General features: G+C 41.6%; 1 protein-coding gene across 7 annotated transcripts in view; it reads right to left on the reverse strand.

Annotated features, from left to right (window-relative positions):
* Positions 1-23,917, reverse strand: part of usp2a (ubiquitin specific peptidase 2a) — a 57,269-nt gene that overhangs the window by 11,081 nt on the left and 22,271 nt on the right. For 3 of the 7 annotated variants that reach the window (XM_061827911.1, XM_061827909.1, XM_061827910.1), the window contains 2 exons: positions 23,040-23,847; positions 3,645-3,695 (listed from right to left, as the gene is read on the reverse strand). In XM_061827911.1, coding sequence (XP_061683895.1) covers positions 3,645-3,695; positions 23,040-23,786 — 798 coding nt within the window. In that variant the 5' untranslated portion in view covers positions 23,787-23,847. Of the gene's footprint in view, positions 1-3,644; positions 3,696-9,793; positions 9,881-13,339; positions 13,835-23,039; positions 23,848-23,917 lie in introns of those variants that run through there. The other 4 variants (XM_061827912.1, XM_061827913.1, XM_061827914.1 and 1 more) reach the window with 3 other exon arrangements.

Below are 23,917 nucleotides of genomic sequence, written 5' to 3' on the forward strand. Positions count from 1 at the left end.
TATGGTGATTTGCAGACACTGTAACTTCTTGAGTCAACCATATTTTCAATAGTATTTGTATGTGTTCAATATTTTTTTACAGAAATGTAGTTTGAGATTCAGATTTCCATGAAACTGGTGTGTGGTAGAGCATAGGTGAATGTGCAATAATGAGGGACAAGGGTTTTTTTTTTTTTTTTTAAAGGGGAAGTTTGGTTGTTGAATTAACAATGTATCCGATAGGTCATGTCATATGTAATGTACCTTGAAAATTTGAGGTTAATCCGATATCATTTAATGGTGTTTTGAGAAGATATCTATTTTTTTTTAATCAGCAATTCCGAATTTTCACGGGTGCCGCCATTTTGGCGAGTCACATGACTTACGTGCACGGATGTGATGTATTACGTGCCCCAACAAAGGCTTGCTTACGTTGGGACACAGTTACGACCAGTGCTGATTTCTCAGATTTAGCCTCATCTGATGAAGAAATAGCAGTATCGGTTGATTGGGAAGACCGAGGAATACTTCCATACAGATTTAAACCTTTGGCAGTAAATGTAGAATTTTTGGATGGGAATGACGTGGAGTCTGACTATTCAGAGGCCGACGCGCGGGACACACCATTCATCGATCCTATCGATTTTGGAGTGCGTTTAGGCCAGCCAGCGGATCAATGGTCCACATGTGACCAATGCCAATGACAATTCTCTAATCTATCTTTGTTGTCAGGATATTTGCCTAGGACCTGGATTGCATTTCCCTCCATAGAGTTTCATGGCATTGTCCTCTGGAAGCCTGCACTGAAGACAGCCCTCGTGGCGATGAAGGATCTGAAAAAGGCAAGTCTGGCAGAACCCATCAGTGAAAGGTAGGCCTTATATTGTGGGAATGATTGTTTATACTTTCTTTCGGCTTGTTGGGGGTGGCTACAGCGTGTCATCTCAGATGAACGCTTATATTTGTTTGGCACTTTTTACGCCAGATGCCCTTCCTGACGCAACCCCTCTCGCAGAGGTGGGAAAGGTTGTGTGTGTGTGTGTATATATATATATATATATATATAAAAATCAACATTCAAAGTCAAACTTTTAGTCTCCTGAGAGTCAACTGGCTACAATTCACATTCTGAAATTCAACCGGCTACAATTTGCTGCATAAAGTTCTAAATTCTCGGTGAAGGCATAAAATATTTCAGTATTAAGCAACTTATTTGGAAGTATTCCTCCGTCTACCCGATCAACCGATACTGCTTCTTCATCAGATGAGGATACATCCGATCAAATCAGCGCTGGCCAAAATTGTGTCACAACATAAGCGAGCCTTTGTATGCGCATGTAATACGTCACATCCGCGCAACGTAGGTCATGTGACTCGCCAAAATGGCAGTGCCCATGAAGATTTCTAATTGCCGATAAAAATCTTATCAAAAAAACATTAATAGAGGATTAACCTCAAATTTTCAAGGTACAGTATATATGACGTGACCTATCTGATACATTGTTAATTCAACGACCGGACTTCCCCTTTAACATGCTCAGTTATTTTTCTTGTCCCCCCCCCCTTTTCTTTATAATGTTCCTTCGATATAGCAACGCATTAAATATTTCAAGCGGAATGGTCAGATGGCTGAACAGTTTCGGCTGTCAATGTCAAACTACTGGGACATCTGTTATTAAATACAATGATGTGAAAAAGTATTTGCCACCCTCCTGATTTCTGTTGATATATATGCCACACAACAATTTATTAAGCCACAAAAAACCCTTCTGAACCTCTGTTAAATCACAAAGTGACTGTGACTAACCACAAGTTTGGGAAAGGTAAGTTTAATTACACAAGCCACAACCACACCTGATTACTATCATATTTGTCGAATCAATAAATCACTCAAATAGAATCTTTTAGTAGAAGTGAAGGTGTAGACTAAAAGATCAAGAATAAATGCATCATGCCACAATCTAAAGAAATTCAAGAAGAAATGAGGGGAAAAAAAGTGATTGAAATCCATCAGTCTTGAAAAGGTTACAAAGCTATTTTGAAGGCTTTGGGGATCCAGCAAAACACTGTCAGAGCCATTATCCACAAATGGAGAAAACTGGGAAGCATGGCAAACCTTCCCAGGAGTGGACGACCAACTAAAATTACTCCAAGAGCATGACGACAACTCATCCAGGCCTCGCTGGCCTCAGCTAAGCAGCTCTGGGTTCATGACTCTACAATAAGACAACAGCCAAAAATGGCATACCTGGGAGAGTTCCCAGACGAAAACCCCTGTTGTCAGCAAATATTACAAAGGCTCATCTCACATTCAGCAAAAATCATCTTGATGATCCTCAAGACTTGGAGAAAAATTATGTGGACTGAAAAGTCAAAAATAAAGTTTGTGAAAGGTTTGCGGGTTGTAAAATCTGGCGTAAAAATGGCACACCATTTTATAAAAAGAATATGATGCTAACGGTGAAGCATGGTGGTGGCCGTGTGATGGTCTGGGGCTGCTTTGCTACCTCAGGACCAACACAACCCGTTGTGACTGATGGAACACTGAATTCTGCCATGTACTACAAAATCCTGAAGGAGAAAGTCCGGCCATCTGTGCGTGCCATCAAAAGTGCTTTTGGATCCTGCAGCAGGATGATTCGAAAAACACCAGCAAGTCCATCTCTGACTGACTTTAAAAAAAAAAAAAATTACATTTTGGACTGGCCAAGTCAAAGCCCGGAATTCATTCCTTGTGAGATGCTGTTGTGTGACCTTAAACAGGAAGTTCATGCTAGAAAACATGGCGTAGTTGAAACAATTCTGCAAAGAAGAGTGGGACAAAATTCCCCCAGAGCAATGTGCAAGACTCAATTATTGCAAATGCTTGGTTTCAGTTTCTGCTGCCAAGTGTGGCACAACCTGCGATTGGCCAATCATTTTTTTCCACAGAGGGTCAGAAAGCTTTTGAGATTTTTGTGCCTTAATATAGTCAGCTGTCATTTGAAAACGGCATTTTATATTTTCTTGGGTTTTCTCAGAGATATTAAAGCTGGTTTGATGATTTGAAACCTGTGTGTGTCATATGGAAAAAAAATGAAATCAGGAGGGGGGGGCAAATACTTTTTCAGGGCACTCTACATAGTGAGACAGCATTTGTATTTTTGTGATCCCAAATTCCGAGTATTTGTAGAAGTTTGTGCTAAACTGGGAGTCCTTCTGGTTTCTTTGTACAATATTTACCTTTTGCAACATAAATTGAAGATTCATGAATTATGTGCACCAGCTGAAATTTACTCGTGAAGACAAAAGATTTCCCAGGAAAATGTAGTAGTTGTAGTCTACAGTATGCAATGCTGCTGTAGACAGATGTACAAATGAGATGTGCACTTTGGCAGGATCAAACGAGTAAAAAAAGAATGAGTGCTCCTCAGTCCTGAGGGCTCTGATGAGCGAACGCCACACAAAGAGTAACACACCAATACACAAATACCATTTATTTAAAGATCTCAACCGAAATCTGTTGCTTAGCAAGTAGTACTCTTCAAAACCCCCCACTCTAGGGTAGGCAGATGGCAAAAAATGTATAACATACTGTATAAAACACTAACTACAAGTCTGTACAACTTCTCCTGTTACCAGGAACAGATGCCAAATTATCTCAAAGTAGGACCCGTATTACTCACAGTGTTTCCCAGGTTTTTCAGTCCCACCAGCCCCTGGGCACTTTTTGAGTTCTGGAAGACAAACAAAGTATTACATTTTATTGTGGTTAGTATAAAATATGTATTTAAAAAAAATAGAGGAAACCGCCATTAATTTCATGTAATTTTAACAAAAAATGTCATAAAAATGTCAGTATTGGAATATATCCATCCATTTTCTTAGCTACCTATCCTCACCAGGGTCGCGGGTAGTGCTGGACCCTATCCCAACTGCCAACGGGCAGGAGGCAGGGTACACCCTGAACGAGATGCCAGTCAATCGCAGAACACAGAGACAAACAACCGTACTCATAATGACACCTCGGGGCAATTTAGAGTGCCGAATTAATTTTGCATGTTTTTGGGATGTGGGAAGAACCTGGAGTGCCTACAGGGTGCATGTCCACTGTGAGAGAGATAATCTAAAAAGAAAAATCCAGAAATCACAATGTATGATTTTTTTAACGATGTATTGTGTAATAGTACAATACAATAAAATAGCCCCAAGTAAGTATTTGAACACCTGAGAAAACCAACGTTAATATTTGGTACAGTAGCCTTTGTTTGCAATTACAGAGGTCAAATGTTTCCTGTAGTTGTTCACCAGGTTTGCAGGAGGGATTTTGGCCCACTCCTCCACACAGATCTTCTCTAGATCAGACAGGTTTCTGGGCTGACGCTGAGAAACATGGAGTTTCAGCTCCTTGATATGCTTCTTACGGAGCCACTCCTCGGTTTTCCTGCCTGTGTGGTTCAGGTCATTGTCATGTTGAAAGACCCAGCCATGACCCATCTTCAATGCTGAGGGAAAGAGGTTGTTCCCCAAAATCTAACAATACATGGCCGTGGTCATCCTCTCCTTAAAACAGTGCAGTTGTCTTGTCCCATGTGCAGAATAACATCCCCAAAGCATGCCACCACCCTGCACCCTGCTGCAGAGCAGGTATGGTGTTCTTGGGATGGAACTCATCATTCGTCTTCCTCCAAACGTGGCTAGTGGAGTTATGACCAAAAAGTTCCATTTTGGTCTCATCTGAGCGGAAAACCTTCTTCCGTGTTCATCCATATATATTTTTGTTTAACTGCATTTTGTGCCATTTTGAGTGAATTTGACAAATTATTTTCTCAAAGAATCACAATCCGACAGGGATAGTTCGAGCTATTTTCATTCAAGGCGAATGGCCGTTTTGCGAAAATACATATCAACCTTTCCTGCTACGGTCACTGGACAGTGGTCGGGAGACACAGGGGAGACGTCTTCTCCGGGGCCAAGGTTGTCCTCCTCGGGGTTAACGCCTTTCTCTCGTTGCACACCTGAGCTGGGTGGCGGGATCGATAAAGCCATGAAGCACCGTGTGGCTGAATGTCTTTGGCTCGTCTGGGCATTCGACATCAACGTGTCCTTTCCTAATCGCTACTCTTCCCCTTATCGCCATGAAACGTTTCACTCTTGTCACCTGGGCCTGCACCCCCTCCCCCCCACCCCAACCTCCCACTGCACACACCTGCATACTCCCGCGTCACTAACACAGACGCACACATAGAACACACAGAGCTTGTTGTCATAATATCAGTAACAACCGTAATAAACTCAACCACAGAAAACATGCAAATACTGTAATAAACAAGCAAAACGCACTCGCAACTACCATAATGAACTCAAGCAAAGTGCGCGCACGCACATGGAAAAAAAAAAAACAATAGTTTTGATATGCTTCCGTGTTTTCACAGCAGCCGCGTGTAAACAGGGAAAGAGCCACAAGCAGCTGAAGAGCTGCTGGTTCGCCACCCTGGTCTAAGCAAAAACAGTCATGTGAGTAACATGTTTGGAAAAGGGACTTGTTTTTATTTCAAACCAGAGATCTGTTTTGTCTCTCAGATTGCGGAACTTGGGTCAACAGAAGATAACACACATTCTCAATACCTTGAGAAATTACTATCAAGTAGCCTCAAATCATGCACATTTTCCACAATGAAATCGGGATTTTTTTTTTTTAATGTAACAAATTCACTGATGTGACAATTACCATAATTCCACAATGTTGACAGAATGCAAATTTGAACAAACTGTAGAGAACTTCTCTCACACTGCTGTTAAATTTCATTACATAAATGTGGCCGTTATATAATTGAAGGGCTAGAAGAACTAACACAGTCGGGGGTGGATAAGGAATGTACACTGTTGTAAGATGCAGAGCTTGTATATAAAATAAATTAAGCTTCATATTTTTATTTATCACTTGTGCATAATGCACACATTACCTTTAAAAATTGTATTCATTCAATCAATTCAGTCTTTGGTTTGCTTCAGCCTGTGTGTTGTCCATCTCGAATTATAACATCATTCCTATATCATAATCAATGTAATCAACAAGCTGAGAAACACAAAGACAGGCTACGACGTGATTCTCTCAAAACAATTACTGTTTATACCCCACCAGGCCATTCACATTATAAAACAATGCTCTTAATGACAATAGAATCAAGTAACCATCAAGTCCTGAGCATGGCTGTTTATTGTGTATTAAAATACTGATAATGGCTTTATTAATGTTTTCATTAATACTGCTAGCTCATAAAGATGTACAACTGGATACCTCAAATTGTATTTCATAAAATGCAATGCCCCATTGAACACATTGAGCACGCACACACACACGCACACACACACTGTGCTGAATTATGCCATAGCTGGATTGTAACTCCTAGTCTACTTACTATTGGCTGATCCTAAGCCTGGCTGACGTCACAGCTTTGAAAACAACATCCCAGCACCGTCTCTGTAGCAACGCTATTCTTATCTCCCTCCCAATAGGATGCATCAGTAGAGGACATTACAGTGAGAGTGCGGAGGAAGGAGTGTGTTTGAGTGATTTATAAGCCTTCAATGAAAACAACTTCAAGCTTCAGTGGCTTTAAACCAGGAGTACAAAGTCATTTGCATCTTGTGGTCACAACTATTTTTTTTTAAGAAACAGATCAATCATAATAACATCAAAAATTTTAAAAACCATACATGTTTTTAATGTGGTATTTTACATTTACACATCTCAGTGATATACAGTCAGAAATACTGCAGTAGTTATTTTGTCATGTGAACAGACTGTCCCTGTTTAAATTCTCCAGTTTTCATCCAACCTTGTTTAACTGCCTGTCAATTAATGTGATGCAATATGACACAAAACAAAATGCAATTACTCTTCAATATCCATTTCCTAAGAACCGTGTCAAAGAGAATTTCTGCATGAATGTGAATTGCTGGCTCATGCTCTGATCACAGTTGGTAGCATGACCATAATGACAGCTAATTCTGTTATGCAAATGCTACTGTGATTCTCATACGTAAGCAGTTTAAAACAGTCGTGGTGTGTGTGGTGGATTAAAGTCAAGTACACACACTGTGGCAGGAGCAGTCAGCAGTGTTATCTTGGCTACATTATAGAACAAAAACATTCCCAGCATGCAAAAGTACAAATTTGTATTATTTGTATTTTATTCTATTATTTCTGCCAGGTGCTTGGGCTAACTAAAACACATCCTCAAAACATGCTCTTTTCAATCCCCATTTCAATCATATACTATTAACATAATGTATCTTTACAATTAGTGAATGTGAGCATTGATGTTTTTTTTCATGAATCACTCAGCCAATTTATGCATTTAGCAGGAGTATTTAATGTAAAGTGTAAAATATATTACATATACGCCTTGAAAAGAGGGAAAGCATGGATAGAAGAAGAAGCCATAAATTAAGCTGTCATAAAAGGGATCATAATCATTCCAGTTGTGCCATCTGAGCAGTCAGATGTAAACATACTATACACTAAAGAGGTGGCACAAAGGGAAACCTAGTATAAATGCTTTATTTACCAATGTCATAAAGCACCAGTGGGTACTGCTGAACTACTTCAGAAGCACTCTCCTTTAAGCCTAAAAGTACTGGGAACTGAAGGGCATTTCCAGGAATCCGGTTGAACTCCTTCCTCAAGCCGAAAATAAGGACACAAATTGTCCTTTCGGCAGCTGCCCTGCCAGGTACGAATGGTGAGTATTAGGCTTTACACGATCAGGATTTTTTGGGGCCGACCCAACTCGGAAAAGGAGTAGATAATGGGTGGATGGATGGATGAAAAATAAACTGGTTTTGACTGATATAATGTGCACGACGGCAACACAGAGCAAACATCTTTTTTGGAGCCGATCAATTCGAATGACAAAACCGATGGGCTGATCAGAAAAAAAATGCCAATTACCAGCACATCTGATCACTCCAATTAAATTGGTGTAAAATCTACTGAATAATCGGTCCAACCCCCCTGATTACTTAATTCAACGATCGAGATCTTCTTGAAGGTCATTTTGGTGTGGGTTACACCGGTCAGAGCAAAATCACAGCAAGCTGTTTTCACATGCGTGTGGTAACGTGCTTTTCACCAGCAACATTTTTAATCAATGAATTTCTTCGTGCTCCTGCTTGGCTAAAACTTAACCCTCTATTATGAAAGATTAAACTTGCCAGACCTCATTCTGTGTTTACATCAATAGTGATCTAGAATCCAGAGACAAATACCAATACAATGTAACTTAGTCAAGGTGGAATCTGAAAGGAAATGCAATTCCAAAGCTTATAAACATTTAAAACAAAGAAAAAAAGTACAAGCAAAACAGGATATAGTGCAGGAAATATTTAAAAAGTTGAAATGCTCTAAAATGTTTGAGGAAAAAAAAAAAGTTTTTAAGCAGGACTTAAAAACATTCACACTTGGAGTTGACGTTGCCTTCTGTTGGCAACTTACCGCATTTGAGTCGAGCCAATTTTAAAAGGCTTCACCACGACACACGTTGCGGTTTCTGTACCCAAAAATGAAATCCATCCATTTTCTGAGTCGCTTATCCTCACAAGGGTCATGAGAGTGCTGGAGCCTATCCCACCAGTCATCAGGCAGGAGCCGGGATATACCCTGAACTGGTTGCCAGCCAATTGCAGGGCACATCGAGACAAACACCCGCACTCACAATCACACCTTGGGACAATTTAGTGTCTCCAATTAATGCATTCATATTTTGGGCATGTGGAAGGAAACCAGAGTGCCCATAGAAATCCAACACAGGCACGGGGAGAACATGCAAACTCCACACAGGCGAGGCCGGGATTTGAACCCCAGTCCTCAAAACTGTAAGCTAACGCTCTACAGCTGTTCTACCGTGCCGCCTAAAGACGAATTTTTGTTGTTAAATTAGTATTGTGTTAAAATGGAGAAATTCTCGAATAAGGATGTTACTTCGAACAATAAAGGTGAGCAGGCAAAATCCTGAAATACAAGAATTACTATATTCATCCATCCATTTTCTGTATTGCTTATCCTCATGAGGGTCGTGGGTAGGCTGGAGGCTATCCCAATTATTTTGGGGCAAGCGCCGTGGTACACCCTAAACTGTTCGCAAGCCAATCGCATGACACAGATTGACAAACAAGTATTTACATTGACACCTACAGGTTTTCAACCTACCACAGATGTTTTTGGGATGTGAGAGGAATAAACTGGAATGCCCATAGAAAACCCACAGAGGTGGGGCCAACATTTGAACCCCGGTCCTCAGAACTGTGGCAGCTGTACTAACCGCCGTGCCACGAGCCTACTATAGACACAAAGAAATTGACCCTAACCTACTCCTATGCCTCTATCCATACAAAAGAGCACAGATGTTAATGTTGAACACAATTGTTGATAACAGATAATTAAACTATACGTCCATTTTCTATAGCACTTATCTTCATAAGGATTAAAAGTTACCAGGAGCCTATGCAAACGGATTTAATTAAGCAGAGGCCGGATACACCATAGAATGTTTGCCTGCACGCCCAGGCTTATTTAATCATTGGCATCGATTACTAATAATTCGATAATTCATGTATTATGTAACATTGTTGAAAACCTCTGAAAATCATATCATAAATCAGTTGTGCTAAGTCAATAAATTTAGCTCATACAAATTTCCTCCATAGGCAACAACAAAGTTTATTCTGATGCTAATTGTTTTCATAAAGTAAAGGACATGACAAAATAGAAACAGACATTCAAGACCATTAAATTCCCTTGAAAAATAGTTACAATAATATTAACTAATACCTTGTTGCCGACTTGTCCTATTGGCGAAACATTTGTAACCCAAAAGATTAAGGGACTGAAAAGTGACAACATTCCCACACCTCTGTTTTGTTTTTACGCCTTGGCCTGTAAACTAAACTGCACACGAACCGCAACAGAGTGCCTCGGTCCACCTGGCAGTGCCGACCACCACCGGCAGATTGGCCGGCACACCAGCATGAGACAGAGCAACAGAACAGTCTGTTCTGACCTGCCTCTTTGTTTGGCAGGGCATAATCAACAATTTCTCTTTCCCTCTGAGGCTCCTTATGTTGCTACTGTGAAAGTCCCCTCTCCCGTGTGCTTCCAAATAACAGTCACTGAATGTGCACACAGAAAGCAAGAACTTTTGAACACAAGTGTTATTATTTTTATTTTGCCCTCAAAAAACTGAGAAATCAGCCATCACAATCTATTTGCTGTGCTAGTTTCCAGTGCAACTCAGCTCTCTGTCTCACAACACATTGACACTAAATCAGTGGTTCTCAAACTTTTAATCGTTTTTTTTTTTCTTTGCAGTCCCCCCGCTTGCAAATCTTCAGTGCCACCTTCCGCTTGCAAACATTCCTTGGGAATCAACAAAAACATGGACAACAGCTGGGTGCAACCTAATAATGAAAATAATTCATGCGAGCCTTGCACACCCGTCATAATGTCACACCCCCTTTGAAAACCTCCGTACTAAATCCAAGCACAAGTGATATTTTACTGAGAATTCTGCATTTCTTTGTAGTCGGACACTTCCAGTTGGTCACCATTTCATAGACTGTAGAAACTTCTCAATTGCACTAGAATTCAGTACTGTTCAGTTGACAAATATGTGAAACCATAAAGAATTGCACTGGATTATTATTTTTTTTTTTTTAAACAGAGGTTTACTGTTGAAAAGATACCTGTAACTATCTTCACGTGCCTATTTTTACATTACTCACTAGTCTGAACGAGTTTGGAATATACAGAATGTGAAAGCACCACATATGGTACTTTAAGACATCATTGGACTAGCATTGAAAAGCATTGAAAAAGAATGTATATTCTTGTGAAATGGCTCATCTTGTCACTCTATGCTCATATTCTTACTGGTTTACAGTAAGTGGACATGACATTGTTATACATTTGAAAGACAAGCTTGGAAGTGACTGTAGTGTAGTGTTGTACTAGAAAATAATTGATCCCGAGTAGAAACTATTTATTATGGAGAAGGCGGGCATTTGTACGACCATATGTAATGCGGTGGCCTGTGGAATATTACAACACTACACTAACATTAAAACATATTTGCATCTAACTGTAATTAAGAAAGGACCTTGAGTAATAAGAGAATTCCACCATAAGTCAGTCCTAATTAAAAGAAACTACATGTGATGTGACCTTTCAGCTTCAGTTAAGCCTCCAAGGAAAAATCTAAGCTTTGAACGTCAGATGTAAAAAATTTACAGGGGTCAGTTAAAATATGAATTGCACAACATGTTAATATTACATCTGGACAACTATTCACACTCACATTTACATCTATGAACAATTTAGAATCTATAATTAACCTAAAGTACATATTTTTAGAATGTGGGAGAAAGCTGGCTCACCCAAAGCAAGGGGTTTAATGGTTCCATCAGTTAGACAAAATCTAGTTTAGATTCAGCATTATGCGTGAAGTCATGTGATTTGCCAGCAAATGTCTCAACCCAGTAAGGCTATAAAAGGATGAACTCCACAGATGTCTCTTGTTTAACCTGTATTTTGTGTTGCAAATACTGTTAGGCATCTTCAAATTGTGTTTCCTTGGTTATACAGGTCTAGTTCTCTTTAAGTTTGTATGAGTTAAGAATGATAAAATGCCACATAAATCATTACTTGTACATTACATACATATTTTATAATGGCAACTGTGGAGCTCAAAATTAAGGAAATTAGATCTTTGACATTGGAACTTTTAAGTCACATAGCATGTTTACAGTGTGTTATCTTGGAAGTTCCTATGTAAATTTAACCTCCCTCTTTTCCATGTACTGCATGTGTGTGTGTGTGGGGGGGGGGGGGGGGGGGACAACAACCCCACACTCCAAATAAGTGAATCCAAATCATCAAGCCCAGTGTTGTTTGAAGGATCCCTTCCATTATTTCAGCTTTTTCTCACAATCTTTCCAATACTACAGTCACAAGTATTGCTTAGTTGTTAGATTAGCTGTGTGTGTGTGTGTTTTTTTTTTTGTTTAAATCATATCACTCGTAAGTAAATACACTGATAAAACAGTTAAATGTCAAGATTTTAATCAATGTGTATCTAAAAGTACAATACAGTGTAGCGCTCTCCAGTGCCGGTGTCCCGTGGGGCTTGCGCCACATGTTCAGAGACAAACACTGTGTGTACACACACAACACACACACACACACACACACACACACCACACACACACACACACACACACCACACACACACACACAGAGCACGTTCCCCTGCACGCTGGTTGTGGACAAGGGGAGGGAGCAATGGAGGACATGAAGGCGTATAACAGGGTGGGGGAGCAGGTAGACAGTTGACAACCAAACAGCCAGCGTGCCAACCAAGCTGATATCGCTGGCCAGCTCCAGAGTCCACTCTAATATGATTTCACATTACATAACGGTAGCTGGCACATGGCATTATGCAGACAACATTGCAGCAACCCCCATTTGACGAACACAGTTTTGCAATGAACCAACACATAGCTAACATTGCACCGCAAGATACAATTTAATGCACCGCAAAAAAGTAAATACACGATTGGCGATGAGGGGTTTGTAACTTCCACATATAAACTCACAGAATCTTCAAGCCAAGGGTACAAAATAAGTACCTTTGGATACTTTGGTAGGGACAAACTACCGTGTCTCAAGACATATTAGTACAGAATGACTATCACATAACATAACGGAACACGTCCCTCCCTTATTCCACGAGAGTACAAACCTTGGAGAACCATTCACCAGTCTTGTCATTGATCATGAATATTTGAATGCAAATATTCTTACGACAATCCAATATAAAGAAAAAGCCGTTTTTCTAGGTTAATTGTCTTTAGGGCAAATGAAAATGGAGCAAAGAGCCCCACATCAGCAAGGAGCAGTGGTAGTGTAACCACTGCTGAAGACGGAGGAGTTATATAACCGGTGACCTGCTGCTTGTTCCTGGCTAAGTGGCGTCCAGCGGCTTAAGAGAGCGGCTTAACGTTACAAAAATGATTCTCACTCTAACCCTAACCCCTAAACATTTTCCAGAAAATACCCAAAACTGTCCAATACCCACCAGTCATCTTTACAACGTGGCATTTATGAATTACCAGCGCTGCAAAGCCTGTCTTCAACTGACCCCCACAAACAGAAACCCATGACTTAAAGTGTGTGACTGCTTGCTCACAGAGTTCTGTTCGTCATTTACTAAATGTAAAACATGGCACCTTAATACAACTATGGGAAAAATAAAATAAAATGAAACGTTCGTAATTGAAACAGGGTTCAGATGCGTGACGTAACTCGACGTGTTTTTCTTACCTTAGCTTGGTTAATGATGAGCCCCACGAAAGCCGAGACCAGGACCGAGCCTGACATGCTGCCTTTTCTCCGCATGTCTTGTTTAAGAATGGGGAAGGCAGCTGCGGGTGGCTCCTCGGGAACGGTCACCGTGTATGTGTGTCTCATGCTCGGCATACTGAGGGAAGAACGCAGCTGACGAGTGTTGGTTGACCAGAACGCGCTCGTGCTAGTTACTGTGCTGTGTGTCGTAACAGTTTAAAAAAAAAATCCCTTCTAAACCTAACAATAGCACATAGTGAATTTGAATTGACCAGGCGGGGAAAAAAAACGTATCAGTGTCTAGCTAAATAGGGTGAATGTCATCCCGTTCAACAACACGTCCGGTCCAGCTCTTGAAGCTCCACTACACAAGGACTCCCTACGTCCGGCCAAGCGTCGACGTCAGAGACCCGCCCCCGCCCAGATGCAAGCGTTGAGCGACGGTCTTCCAAAAAGACTTCGAGTCTGCAATGAATCATGATGTGCTTGTGCACGCCGATGCATTGCCTGCCCATCAAATCGCACAAAACTGAAAGGGCTCCTGTTGTATTGTTACATTGTCCCGCACTCAATTTAAATCTGTATGCGAACACTTCCGTTGAGTGTGAGAGGCCATCCTCATTCGTGAATTTGAGTATTCCATTCATAGGCTTAAGCACCCCCGAAATGAACCCTAGCGGGAGTGGACTGGCCATCTGATGGGCCACTGATCGATGTGGGCCGATTCCTAACGCTAGGTTAATTTGATATATATCTCCATCCATTTTCTTTTGCCGCTTACCCTCACTAGGGTATATAAACACTTGTTTTCTTAGCCACTTCTCCTCACAAGAGTTGCAGAGAGTGCTGGAGCCAATCCTTGCTATCATTGGGCAGGAGGCGGGGTACACCCTGAACTGGTTGCCAGCCAATCGCAGGGCAGATAGAGACAAGCAGCCACACTCACAATCACAGCTAGGGGCAATTTACAATGTTCAAGTAATGTTGCATGTTTTTGGGATGTGGGAGGAAACCGGAGTGCCCAGACAAAATCCACACAGGCATGGGGAGAACATGCAAACTCCACACAGGTGGGGCTGTGATTGGAACCTCGGTTCTCAGAACTACAAGGCCAACAGTCTAACCAGTTGCGTCACCTTGCGACCAAATTACTTCACACACACCAAAACTTTAGAGTATGAGCTAACAGAATGTCAGCATGTTTACTTATAGCCATGAGTGCTAGCATGATTGCTAAGATACAGAACGTTTTGTTGCCTGTAGCATCTTAAAAGTATGTGAACATAGTGAAAGCAATCCTTGAATGCATGTCCTCTCCCGAGCACCAGTTACAACCACCACAGATTTTCACCCACATTATTGTTACAATGTACACAGGGTGATCCATTGTTGTTGGCGTTGCCATGGTAATGAGTGTATCTGGTAGCATTTGAGTTAAGATAATACCCAGGGATCATAAAAGACGGGATGCGGTGGTATACCGGAATACCGTACCACTGTAAGCTTCTCTCCCCGACTGTAATGCAGAGGGGTTGCGTCAGGAAGGGCATCTGGCGTAAAAGTGTACCAAACAAATATGCATTCATCTGAGATAACACTCTGTGGCGACACCTAACGGGACAATCCGAAAGGAAAAGAAGAAGATTGCAGAAATCTGACAGCGCAATCATGAAAGACCACATTTAACTTGTCGTCTGATCCAGTCATTAAGTTATGTTGAACACTGGCTACTGCTGTCATCTCTGCTTAGAAATATGACTGTGCTTTGTAGTTTGCATGGGCGTCAGGAGTTAGTTCATCTGCCTCACAGGGCTGAGGTTGGTAAAATCTGGCCTCGCGCCTTCCTCCGTTGACTTTGCAATTTCTCCCTATGCCTGTGGGAGCTTTCTCCGGGTACTCCAGTTTTCCCCCCACATTCAAAAAACACATCCATCCATCCCTCCATTTTATGAGCTGGTTATCCTCACAAGGGTCGCGCAGTTGCTTAATTAAGGACTTTGTATTTATTGCCTGAAGGTGAGTGTAAATGGTTGTTTGTTTATATGCGTCTTTTGAGTGGCAAGGAACCAATTCAGAGTGTCCCCCACCTTTTGCCCAAAATCATATGGGATAAACTCCAGAACACCTGGGGCCCTTGTGAGAATAAGTGTAGAGAGAACAGATGGATGTACTTTTCAGGAGAAAAGATTCCATAAGATTGGAGGACTTCTATGAGGTGTCCCTAGATAATGCAGTGATCTGGACAACAAAATGCCAGGGTTGAATTTTTGTCCCACTCCACCTCTACTTCACTATTACTTCAATCCACTGATTTTTTTTTTTTGCTTGGCAGCGCAGTGCATGGAGGACCGTGATTTAAATCCCAGCACTGCTTGTGTGGAGTTTGCGTGTTCTCGCCGTGCCAGCATGGGGTTTCTCCCGGTAATCTGGTTTCCTCCCACAGACCAAAAACATGGTTGATTACTACTTTCTTTCAGCTTGTCCCGTTAGATTTAGGGGTCTAATATCTTGTAGGTGTGAATGTTCAAGTAACTTTATTGTCAGATGTGCTATACATACAGTGCCATGGAAAAGTATTTGCTCCCCCCTCCTGATTTTTTTCATAGTATGGAAATCATCAAACCAATTTTAATATCAATCAAAGACAACCCAAGGAAATAAAAAACACAGTTATCAAATAACAATTCAATTTATCAAGGTGAAAAAAAGAAAAGTCCAAACCTTTGTGACCCTGGGTGAAAAAGTAATTACCCCTGTGTAAAAATACTAAGTCACTGTGATGAACCACACATTTAGAAAAGGTGAGTTCAATTTCTCAAGCACACCCAAACCTTACTTCCATCCATTTTCTTAGCCGCTTATCCTCACAAGGGTCGCGTGGAGTGCTGGAGCCTATCCCAGCTGTTAACGGGCAGGAGGCGGGGTACACCCTGAACTGGTTGCCAGCTAATCGCAGGGCACATAGAGACAAACACCCTCACTCACAATCACCCCTAGTGGCAATTTAGAGTGTCCAATAAATCTCGCATGTTTTTGGGATAGTTGTGGCCTTCAGGAGGCATCCGTCACCACAACTGCCCTTGACGCTGTCCAACTGCCATGTGTCAACCGTCGAGACCTTCAAGATCTTGGGAATTAGTCTCAGAGGACTTGAAGTGGGGGACGAAGATCACCTCCATCCTCAAAAAAGCCCAGCAAAGGATGTACTTCTTGCGGATTCTGAGGAAGGACAGCCTGTCACAAGAGCTGCTGAGACAGTTCTACACAACGGTTATCCAATCAGTACTGTGTACCCCCATCACAGTCTGGTCTGGAGCCGCCACAAAAAAGGATAAACTCAGACTACAACGAACAATCCAAACTGCTTAACAGATTGTCGCCACCACACAACGCACTATCGAGGACTTGCACGCAACGCGAACCAGGTCCAGAGCAGGCAGGATCCTCTCCAACCTGGCCACAAGCTCTTCCAGCTCCTTCCGTCGGGAAAGCGATACAGATCAAGGAAAGTCAAAAGTAGTAGGCATTTGAACTGTTTTTTCCCTCTGGCAATTAAGTCATTAAATTCTTGATCAGTGAACCTATTGTTTTTCTGCCTCGTGCCATGTTAGGACACTCACTCACACTCTGCTGGTCCAATCAGTATTAGTATGAGTAATATATATATATTACTCGTGGGGCTCCACTCCGATTGAGATTGACCGTCATGTTTAGCTTCTTCCATTTTCTAATGATTGCTCCAACGGTGGACCTTTTTTCACCAAGCTGCTTTCTCCGTAGCCCTTTCCAACTGTGTGGAGTTGTGCAATTTTGTCTCTGGTGTCTTTGGACAGCTTTTTGGTCTTGGCCATGTTACAAGTTTGAGTCTTACTGATTGTATGGGGCGGACAGGTGTTTTTATGCAGCTAAAGACCTCACATAGGTGCATCTGATTCAGGATAATACATGGAGTGGAGGTGGACTTTTAAAGGCGAACTCACAGGTCTTTGAGGGTCAGAATTTTAGCTGATAGACAGGTGTTCAAATACTTATTTGCTGTTGTATCACACAAATAAATCATTTAAAAAAAATCATACATTATGATTTCTGGATTTTTCTTCTTAGATTATCTCTCTCACAGTGGACACCTACGATGAAAATTTCCAACCCCTCCATGATTTCTAAGTGGAGAACTTGCAATATAGCCAGGTGTTCAAATACTTATTTTCTTCATTGTAAGTGGTGTGTCTGCTTTTAGCCAGCCCAAAACTAAAATTGAAAGGCAAAGACTCATTATTGTTCCACCGAGACAAGGCCACGATGATAGTGACATATTTTCGTCATATTATGAATACGTTTACATACCTGTCTGCATATATGACTGTAATTGTAGCTGATCAATTTGCTTTATAATTTAAAATTACATTTTAAGTTAACATCATGTACATTAAGCATTTTTCCAAGGGTAGATATTCGGAATAAGTTTTTTAAAAATCTGTTTATCAATAGACTGGTATGAAATACTTATATTGTGATACATTTCAGCTGTATTATCCAGCCCTACTTCAGGACTTAATTGACTTGAAAGGGTTTGCAACCAAGTCATGTACATTAAGCATTTTTCCAAGGGTAGATATTCGGAATAAGTTTTTTAAAAATCTGTTTATCAATAGACTGGTATGAAATACTTATATTGTGATACATTTCAGCTGTATTATCCAGCCCTACTTCAGGACTTAATTGACTTGAAAGGGTTTGCAACCAAGTATTAAAAAGTGAAAGTTGGATTTGTGATTAATTGGTTCTCTTGCTTTTAAACTCTTAAAAAGTGGAAGGCATACATACAAACTGCATTCACTATAAATAGCCTAAAATTAAAGCTGAAAGTCTGAAATTAACACACATCTTGTTCATTACATTTCAAATACATTATGGTTATGTTGAAACTGAAAAAGATGAGTATTATTGTATCAATATCCAAATATTTATGAACCTGAGGGAATGCAACAGACAGATAAATGGTAGCATGGTAAAATAACCATACAGCGTTCCCTGAAATACCATAAAGCTGTTTATCACAGAAAAAAAGGGAAGAACATCAAGGTTAAGGTTAAGATCTGCACTCAAATCACATTTTTCTGTCTTCCAAAGGAGCCATTTTCAGGTACACCAGCTTCCTCACACAGTCCAAAAACATGTACAGTACAGTACAGTAAGTGAAGTTGATTGCAGAATGTTTGTCAGTCTCGGTTAGCACGTCTACTTCAGTTAAAAGATTCAGGTGGAATCTTGGTTGTATAACTGTGTGACTTTTCCAGTCTCGAATGGGTTTGTGTGTATTGTGGGCATGATGATTTCCTCCTACATCCTGACACCGCCCCGTTGCCCCCAAAAAAAAAAAAAAAAAAAAATCAGCTTTGGTTAATTGAAGACTCTAGATTGACCATAGGTGTGAAGACCTAAGACCGACTGGAGTACAGTCCAGGCTGGATTCCACCTCTCACCTAAAGTAAGATGGGATAGTCTCCAACATCCTGTCAGAAGTCCTTCCATCCATCTTCTACTGCATTTCCGGGTCGGGCAACTGGGGGTAGTAGCTTTAGCAGAGATACCCGGCGTCCCTTTCCCCAGCCACTTCATCCAGCTCTTCTGGAGCGACTCCGAGACGATCCCAGGCCAGCCAAGAGACAGTCTCACCATCGTGTTCTGGGTCGTCCCCGCGGTGTCATTCCGGTGGCACATGCCCGGAACACCTCATCAGGGAGGTGTCCGGGAATCATCTGAATCACATTCCCCTGGCACCTCATCTGGCTCCTCTTAATGTGGAGGAGCAGCGCCTCGACACCGAGTCCCTCCCAGATGACCGAGCTTCTCACCCTGTCGCTAAGGGAGAGCCCGAACACCCTGTGGAGGAAACTCATTTCGGCTGCTGGTATCCAGGATCTTGCTCTTTCGGTCATGACCCATAGCTCGCATAGGTGAGGCTAGGAACGTAGATTGACAGGTAAATTGAGACCTACGCCTTTCGACTTAACTCCATCTTTATCACAATGGACCGATACAAAGTCTGCATCATTGCAGACACTCTACCGATCCACCCATTGATCTCCAGCACCATTCTTCCCTCACCCCAAGATACTTGAAATCCTCCACTTGGGGCAAGATCTCATCTCCAACCACGACAGGGCACAGAACCCTTTTCTGACTGAGGACCATGGTCTTACATTTGGAGGTGCTGATTCCCATCCCAGCCGCTTCACACTCTGTTGTGAACCACTCCAGGTGAGCATTGGAGATCAGGGCTTGATGAAGCCAGCAGAACCACATCATCTGCAAAGGGCAGAAATGTAATGCTGAGGCCACCAAACCAGACACTCTCTACGCCTCGTTTGCACCTAGAGATTCTGTCCATCAAAGTTATGAACAAAATTGGTGACAAAGGGCAGCCTTGGCGGAGTCCAACTCTCACCAGAAACAGTCTGACTTACTACCAGCAATGTGAACCAAACTGGGACACCAGTTGTACAGGGACCGAACAGCCTTCATACCCCATACTCACGTAGAACCTCTTACAGGACACCTCAAGGGACACGGTCGAACGCCTTCTCCAAGTCCACGAAACACATGTAGATTGGCCAGGCTTACTCCCATGCACCCTCGAGGATCCCGGCAAGGGTGTGGAACTGGTCCACTGTTCCACGGCCAGGACGAAAATCAATCTTTATCTCAGATTCAATCAGAAGTGTGACAATAAAATGGTCAAATCCCAGAATATTGTCTGAGAGATTGTCTGTTTTTCACAAGACCTGCTCGTTGTTAATATTTGAACAACTCTTTTACCAACCTCTAGAGCTGTTTAAAGGTGAAATATTATAGCCAGTAAAGCATATATAAACACCTGATTAAGCAATTCTGAAAAACAAAGCTTGAAACATCTGGGTTAGCAAATTGCTATTACTCTGACATAACATTGTGACCGGTGTGACGGTCTGAGGGCTCCCCAGTGCTGAAAAGTCTCCTTGTGATTTATGCACATGCCTTACTAACAGGGGAATTCTGGGTACGTAGCTGACGCTTACTGGGAAATCCTCCAGTCTCATCGTTACCCTTCTTCTACATAGAGGGAGCTAACATACGTTATAGCCCAACCCTAACTTAACTTTAAAATCAAAGTTGATCAAAAGATATACACATATATGTACATTTGCTGTGTCCGTCTTTCAGAGACGTCCACAGCGAACATGAAAACTTGGCGACAAGTTGTGGAATGGTACATGTTGATGCATTGATAGGGATGTTTCAGACTTGCCGGAAGTTTACAAAATATACGTGTTATAATAATTAATTAATATATGCGCATGCGCGTTAATTACAAGAAGACTTCAGCACCATGAGCGCTCAGACAGTCACACCTGGATTGCTCAAGATTACAAATATATTAGAAATTTAAATATTGGAGCATATATGTTTAGTTTAAGGTTTTATGGGTAATGGAGATTTTGATTCAAGTTTTTAGAACAATTCAGTTTAGAAATATATAGATTTGCAACCTGCTTGGTCCAAGATGTTCTAATTTTTTTCAAACATTTTTTTAGGAAATATTTTAAATGAATTTATTTGTCCCGACTATTGAATAAAAATAAGCAAATAAACCAAGTCAAACTATTCATCCTTTAAAGTTTAAAGGCTGTACACTAATGGTGAAGAAGCATGGAGGTTTTCACAGCGCAATACTACCACCTCGTGGCATTTATAGGTATTGCTGGAATTGATCTATTGCGCTGTCTTTCAGTATATTTAAAACCCAATACCTCCTTGTTCAAATGTGTGTGCGGAGCAGCCATTTCCTGTGCCTTTTCTGTGTTATGCTTGCTTTCAGTTAATTTTCTGGTATTATTACCCTTGTGTGGTTGCTTTTTGAGATGTTTAGCATGATTGAAAGCCTCATGTCAGGTCCAATGTATGGTCACCTAGAAGAAACGTATGATAATGATAATATTAATGTTGTAATGATAATGCATATTTTTTCTGAAATTCTACTCAAAATTGTATCACTTTTATGTGTAGACCCTGTACTCATATTTTTTGAAAATAGACTACAACACTGCGCACTTTCTCGCTCCCACTGTCCACCTCAGAGGGTAGTGGGTTACATGTGTTTTTTTTTTTTTTTTTTGCCCTTGAGGAAGCTTTGATCGCAGAGAGCTTGAAGATGACGCCTACATACACAACTTATCTGAGGTATAATTTAGCTAATTGCATTGGGTGAGTATAGGTCAGATATCTAAATTTAAGAGGTCACCCATCCCAATCCACTTACTATCTCTAGCCTCAAACAATAACTGGCAGTTTGCATAAAAATCATATTGTTATTCAGATGGTAACACTTGAGAACTTAATGCTTTGGATTCAGTTTGATTTCAAGCCCTTCAAATGGAAAAGCTGAATCCAGATGTTTACGTTCCCTAAAGAAAAGGAATTACGCTTTTCCTTTCCTCAATTTCTAGCACACAATTACACTCAGCTTTTCCTGTCATTTTCGGTCATTTCAGATTACAAAAATGATTTGTAAACTTCTCTCCCTGGCTAAATGCAGAGGGGTTGTGTCAGGAAGGGCATACGGCGTAAAACTGTGCCAAACAAATACGCGTTCATCTAAGACACGCTGTGGCGACCCCTAATAGGACAAGCCGAAAGAAAAAGAAGAAGATTTCTCTTTGCTAAATACCAGAATAATTGAGAGAAGGATTTAAGGACTTTTTTTCACGATTTATTAATTTCTTCAAAGTCATAAATTTATATACATTTCATTTGGATTTGAAACCCTTGCTTTTAAACTGTATGACTTGTCAAATGTTCTAAAGATAGCCTCAAGGTGGCCCCGAATTTTGGCCCATTCCTCCTGACAGAGCTCATATAACTTGACCATGTTCATGCGTGGTAATAACATTTATAGCAGGGCTTTGTGATGGCTACTCCAAAAGATTGACTTGGCTTAAATGGAAACAGATGACATGCTGTGGCGACCCCTAACGGGACAAGCTGAAAGGAAAAGAAGAAGATTCTCAAGCCACTTTGTAACCAGTTTGGCAATTGTTCATTTGGAAGACACATTTGCACCCAAGCTTTTTAAGTTATTGGCTGGTTTCTTTTGACTTTCCCGTGATGTTAGACAACAAAATAGTGGGTTTCAGGTGTCCCTGGTTCCAATATACCTACAGGTGCGTTTCAAACTTAAAGGTTGTTAAAAAAAAACCCTACCAGACGCTTCCATTATCATCATCTGGGTTTTCCAATATTGTTTAAAGGTCGCATATTTTGCCAAACCAACTTTTTCGCATTTGGGACGTAACGTTATCTCTGTGGTTCCACACTAAATATGTAAAATCTGAAATAAAATCACCCACACAAATAATGCCTGAAAAAAATCATTCATTATTGTGGCATTTTGGAAATAAAAATAATTTTGTTAATCATAATTGAATTAAAACAGCTAAGTAGTTGTGTTTTCAGGTCAGACAGTGATTCAAAATAGCATAGGTGTCTTTTTATAGTGTATGTAAACATCTGGTTTCAGCTGTAGCTGTGCAAATACTGTATATTGCACAGCTGCATAGCTTTTCTGGTGTAAAATGTGAGTACATCAGCATGAGCAGTGGAACATTTCAAGTGAGCGTGTGCAAGAACAGGGTGCTCTTACTGTAGAGTCCCTAGTGGGGGACATGGATACACCACTTGTGCTTGGCTCCCACGTTGAAGAACTGTATGATCTGCTGTTGCTACCGATGCCCTCCTTGGTGGAGCTCCATGAGAGGGCCTCCTGAGTTGAGCTCCGTGCTGAGCCTGAGGACTTAGCGCCATACGCGTTTGCCACCTCACCAGTCCGAGTGCGGTAGCCCCTTGGGGGAGTGGAGGAGGAAGACGGGCTGGAGGAGGAGGTGTCATTGAGGCCAAGAGCAGCCAATTCCTTGGTTAAGTCACTCTGGGATGCTGATTTTCGTCGATTAAGCGACATTCTGGAGGCCACCGGTGAAGAGGAGAGGTAGCTGGACTGCACTGAGGGGGAAGAGTACGAAGTATATGTTGTGTAGGCTGACCCCCCGCTGAGTCCAGAACCTGCATAGCTCTTAACAGGGGTTCGACTGAGGCTTTCACTACGGCGGTTGCTGCTACTTCCAAGGATGTCCGTCCGTGGGATGACCCGGCCCCGGCCTCGGTCTGGGTCCAGGGAGGTACTGTAGTTGCGGTTGCGCCCCGTGGAGCTGCTCAGATAGCTGGAAGAGGTGTAACCTGAGGAAGTGGTAGAAGAGGCAGGGGACTTATAGGACAACCTGTTCCGCTCGCTGTAGGAGCTAAGGCTCGGGGTAAAGGGGGAGCTGTAGGAGCTGTAGTGGCTGATGTAGGACGGACCAGCGCAGCGCTTGGCTGTGGAGGAGACGTGGGACATGCTGTCGGTGCTGCTGGGTTCTCAGCCACAGGAAAAAAGGGCCTGCGGAAAACTGCATGGACTGCAGCCACAGCAAGGAGACAAAAGTCTTAGTTCATCTCCTCCGCTTAAATACAAACACTACAGCAACA

The sequence above is a fragment of the Syngnathoides biaculeatus genome, chromosome 8 (assembly GCF_019802595.1).
Source record: "Syngnathoides biaculeatus isolate LvHL_M chromosome 8, ASM1980259v1, whole genome shotgun sequence".
Lineage (NCBI taxonomy): Eukaryota > Metazoa > Chordata > Actinopteri > Syngnathiformes > Syngnathidae > Syngnathoides > Syngnathoides biaculeatus.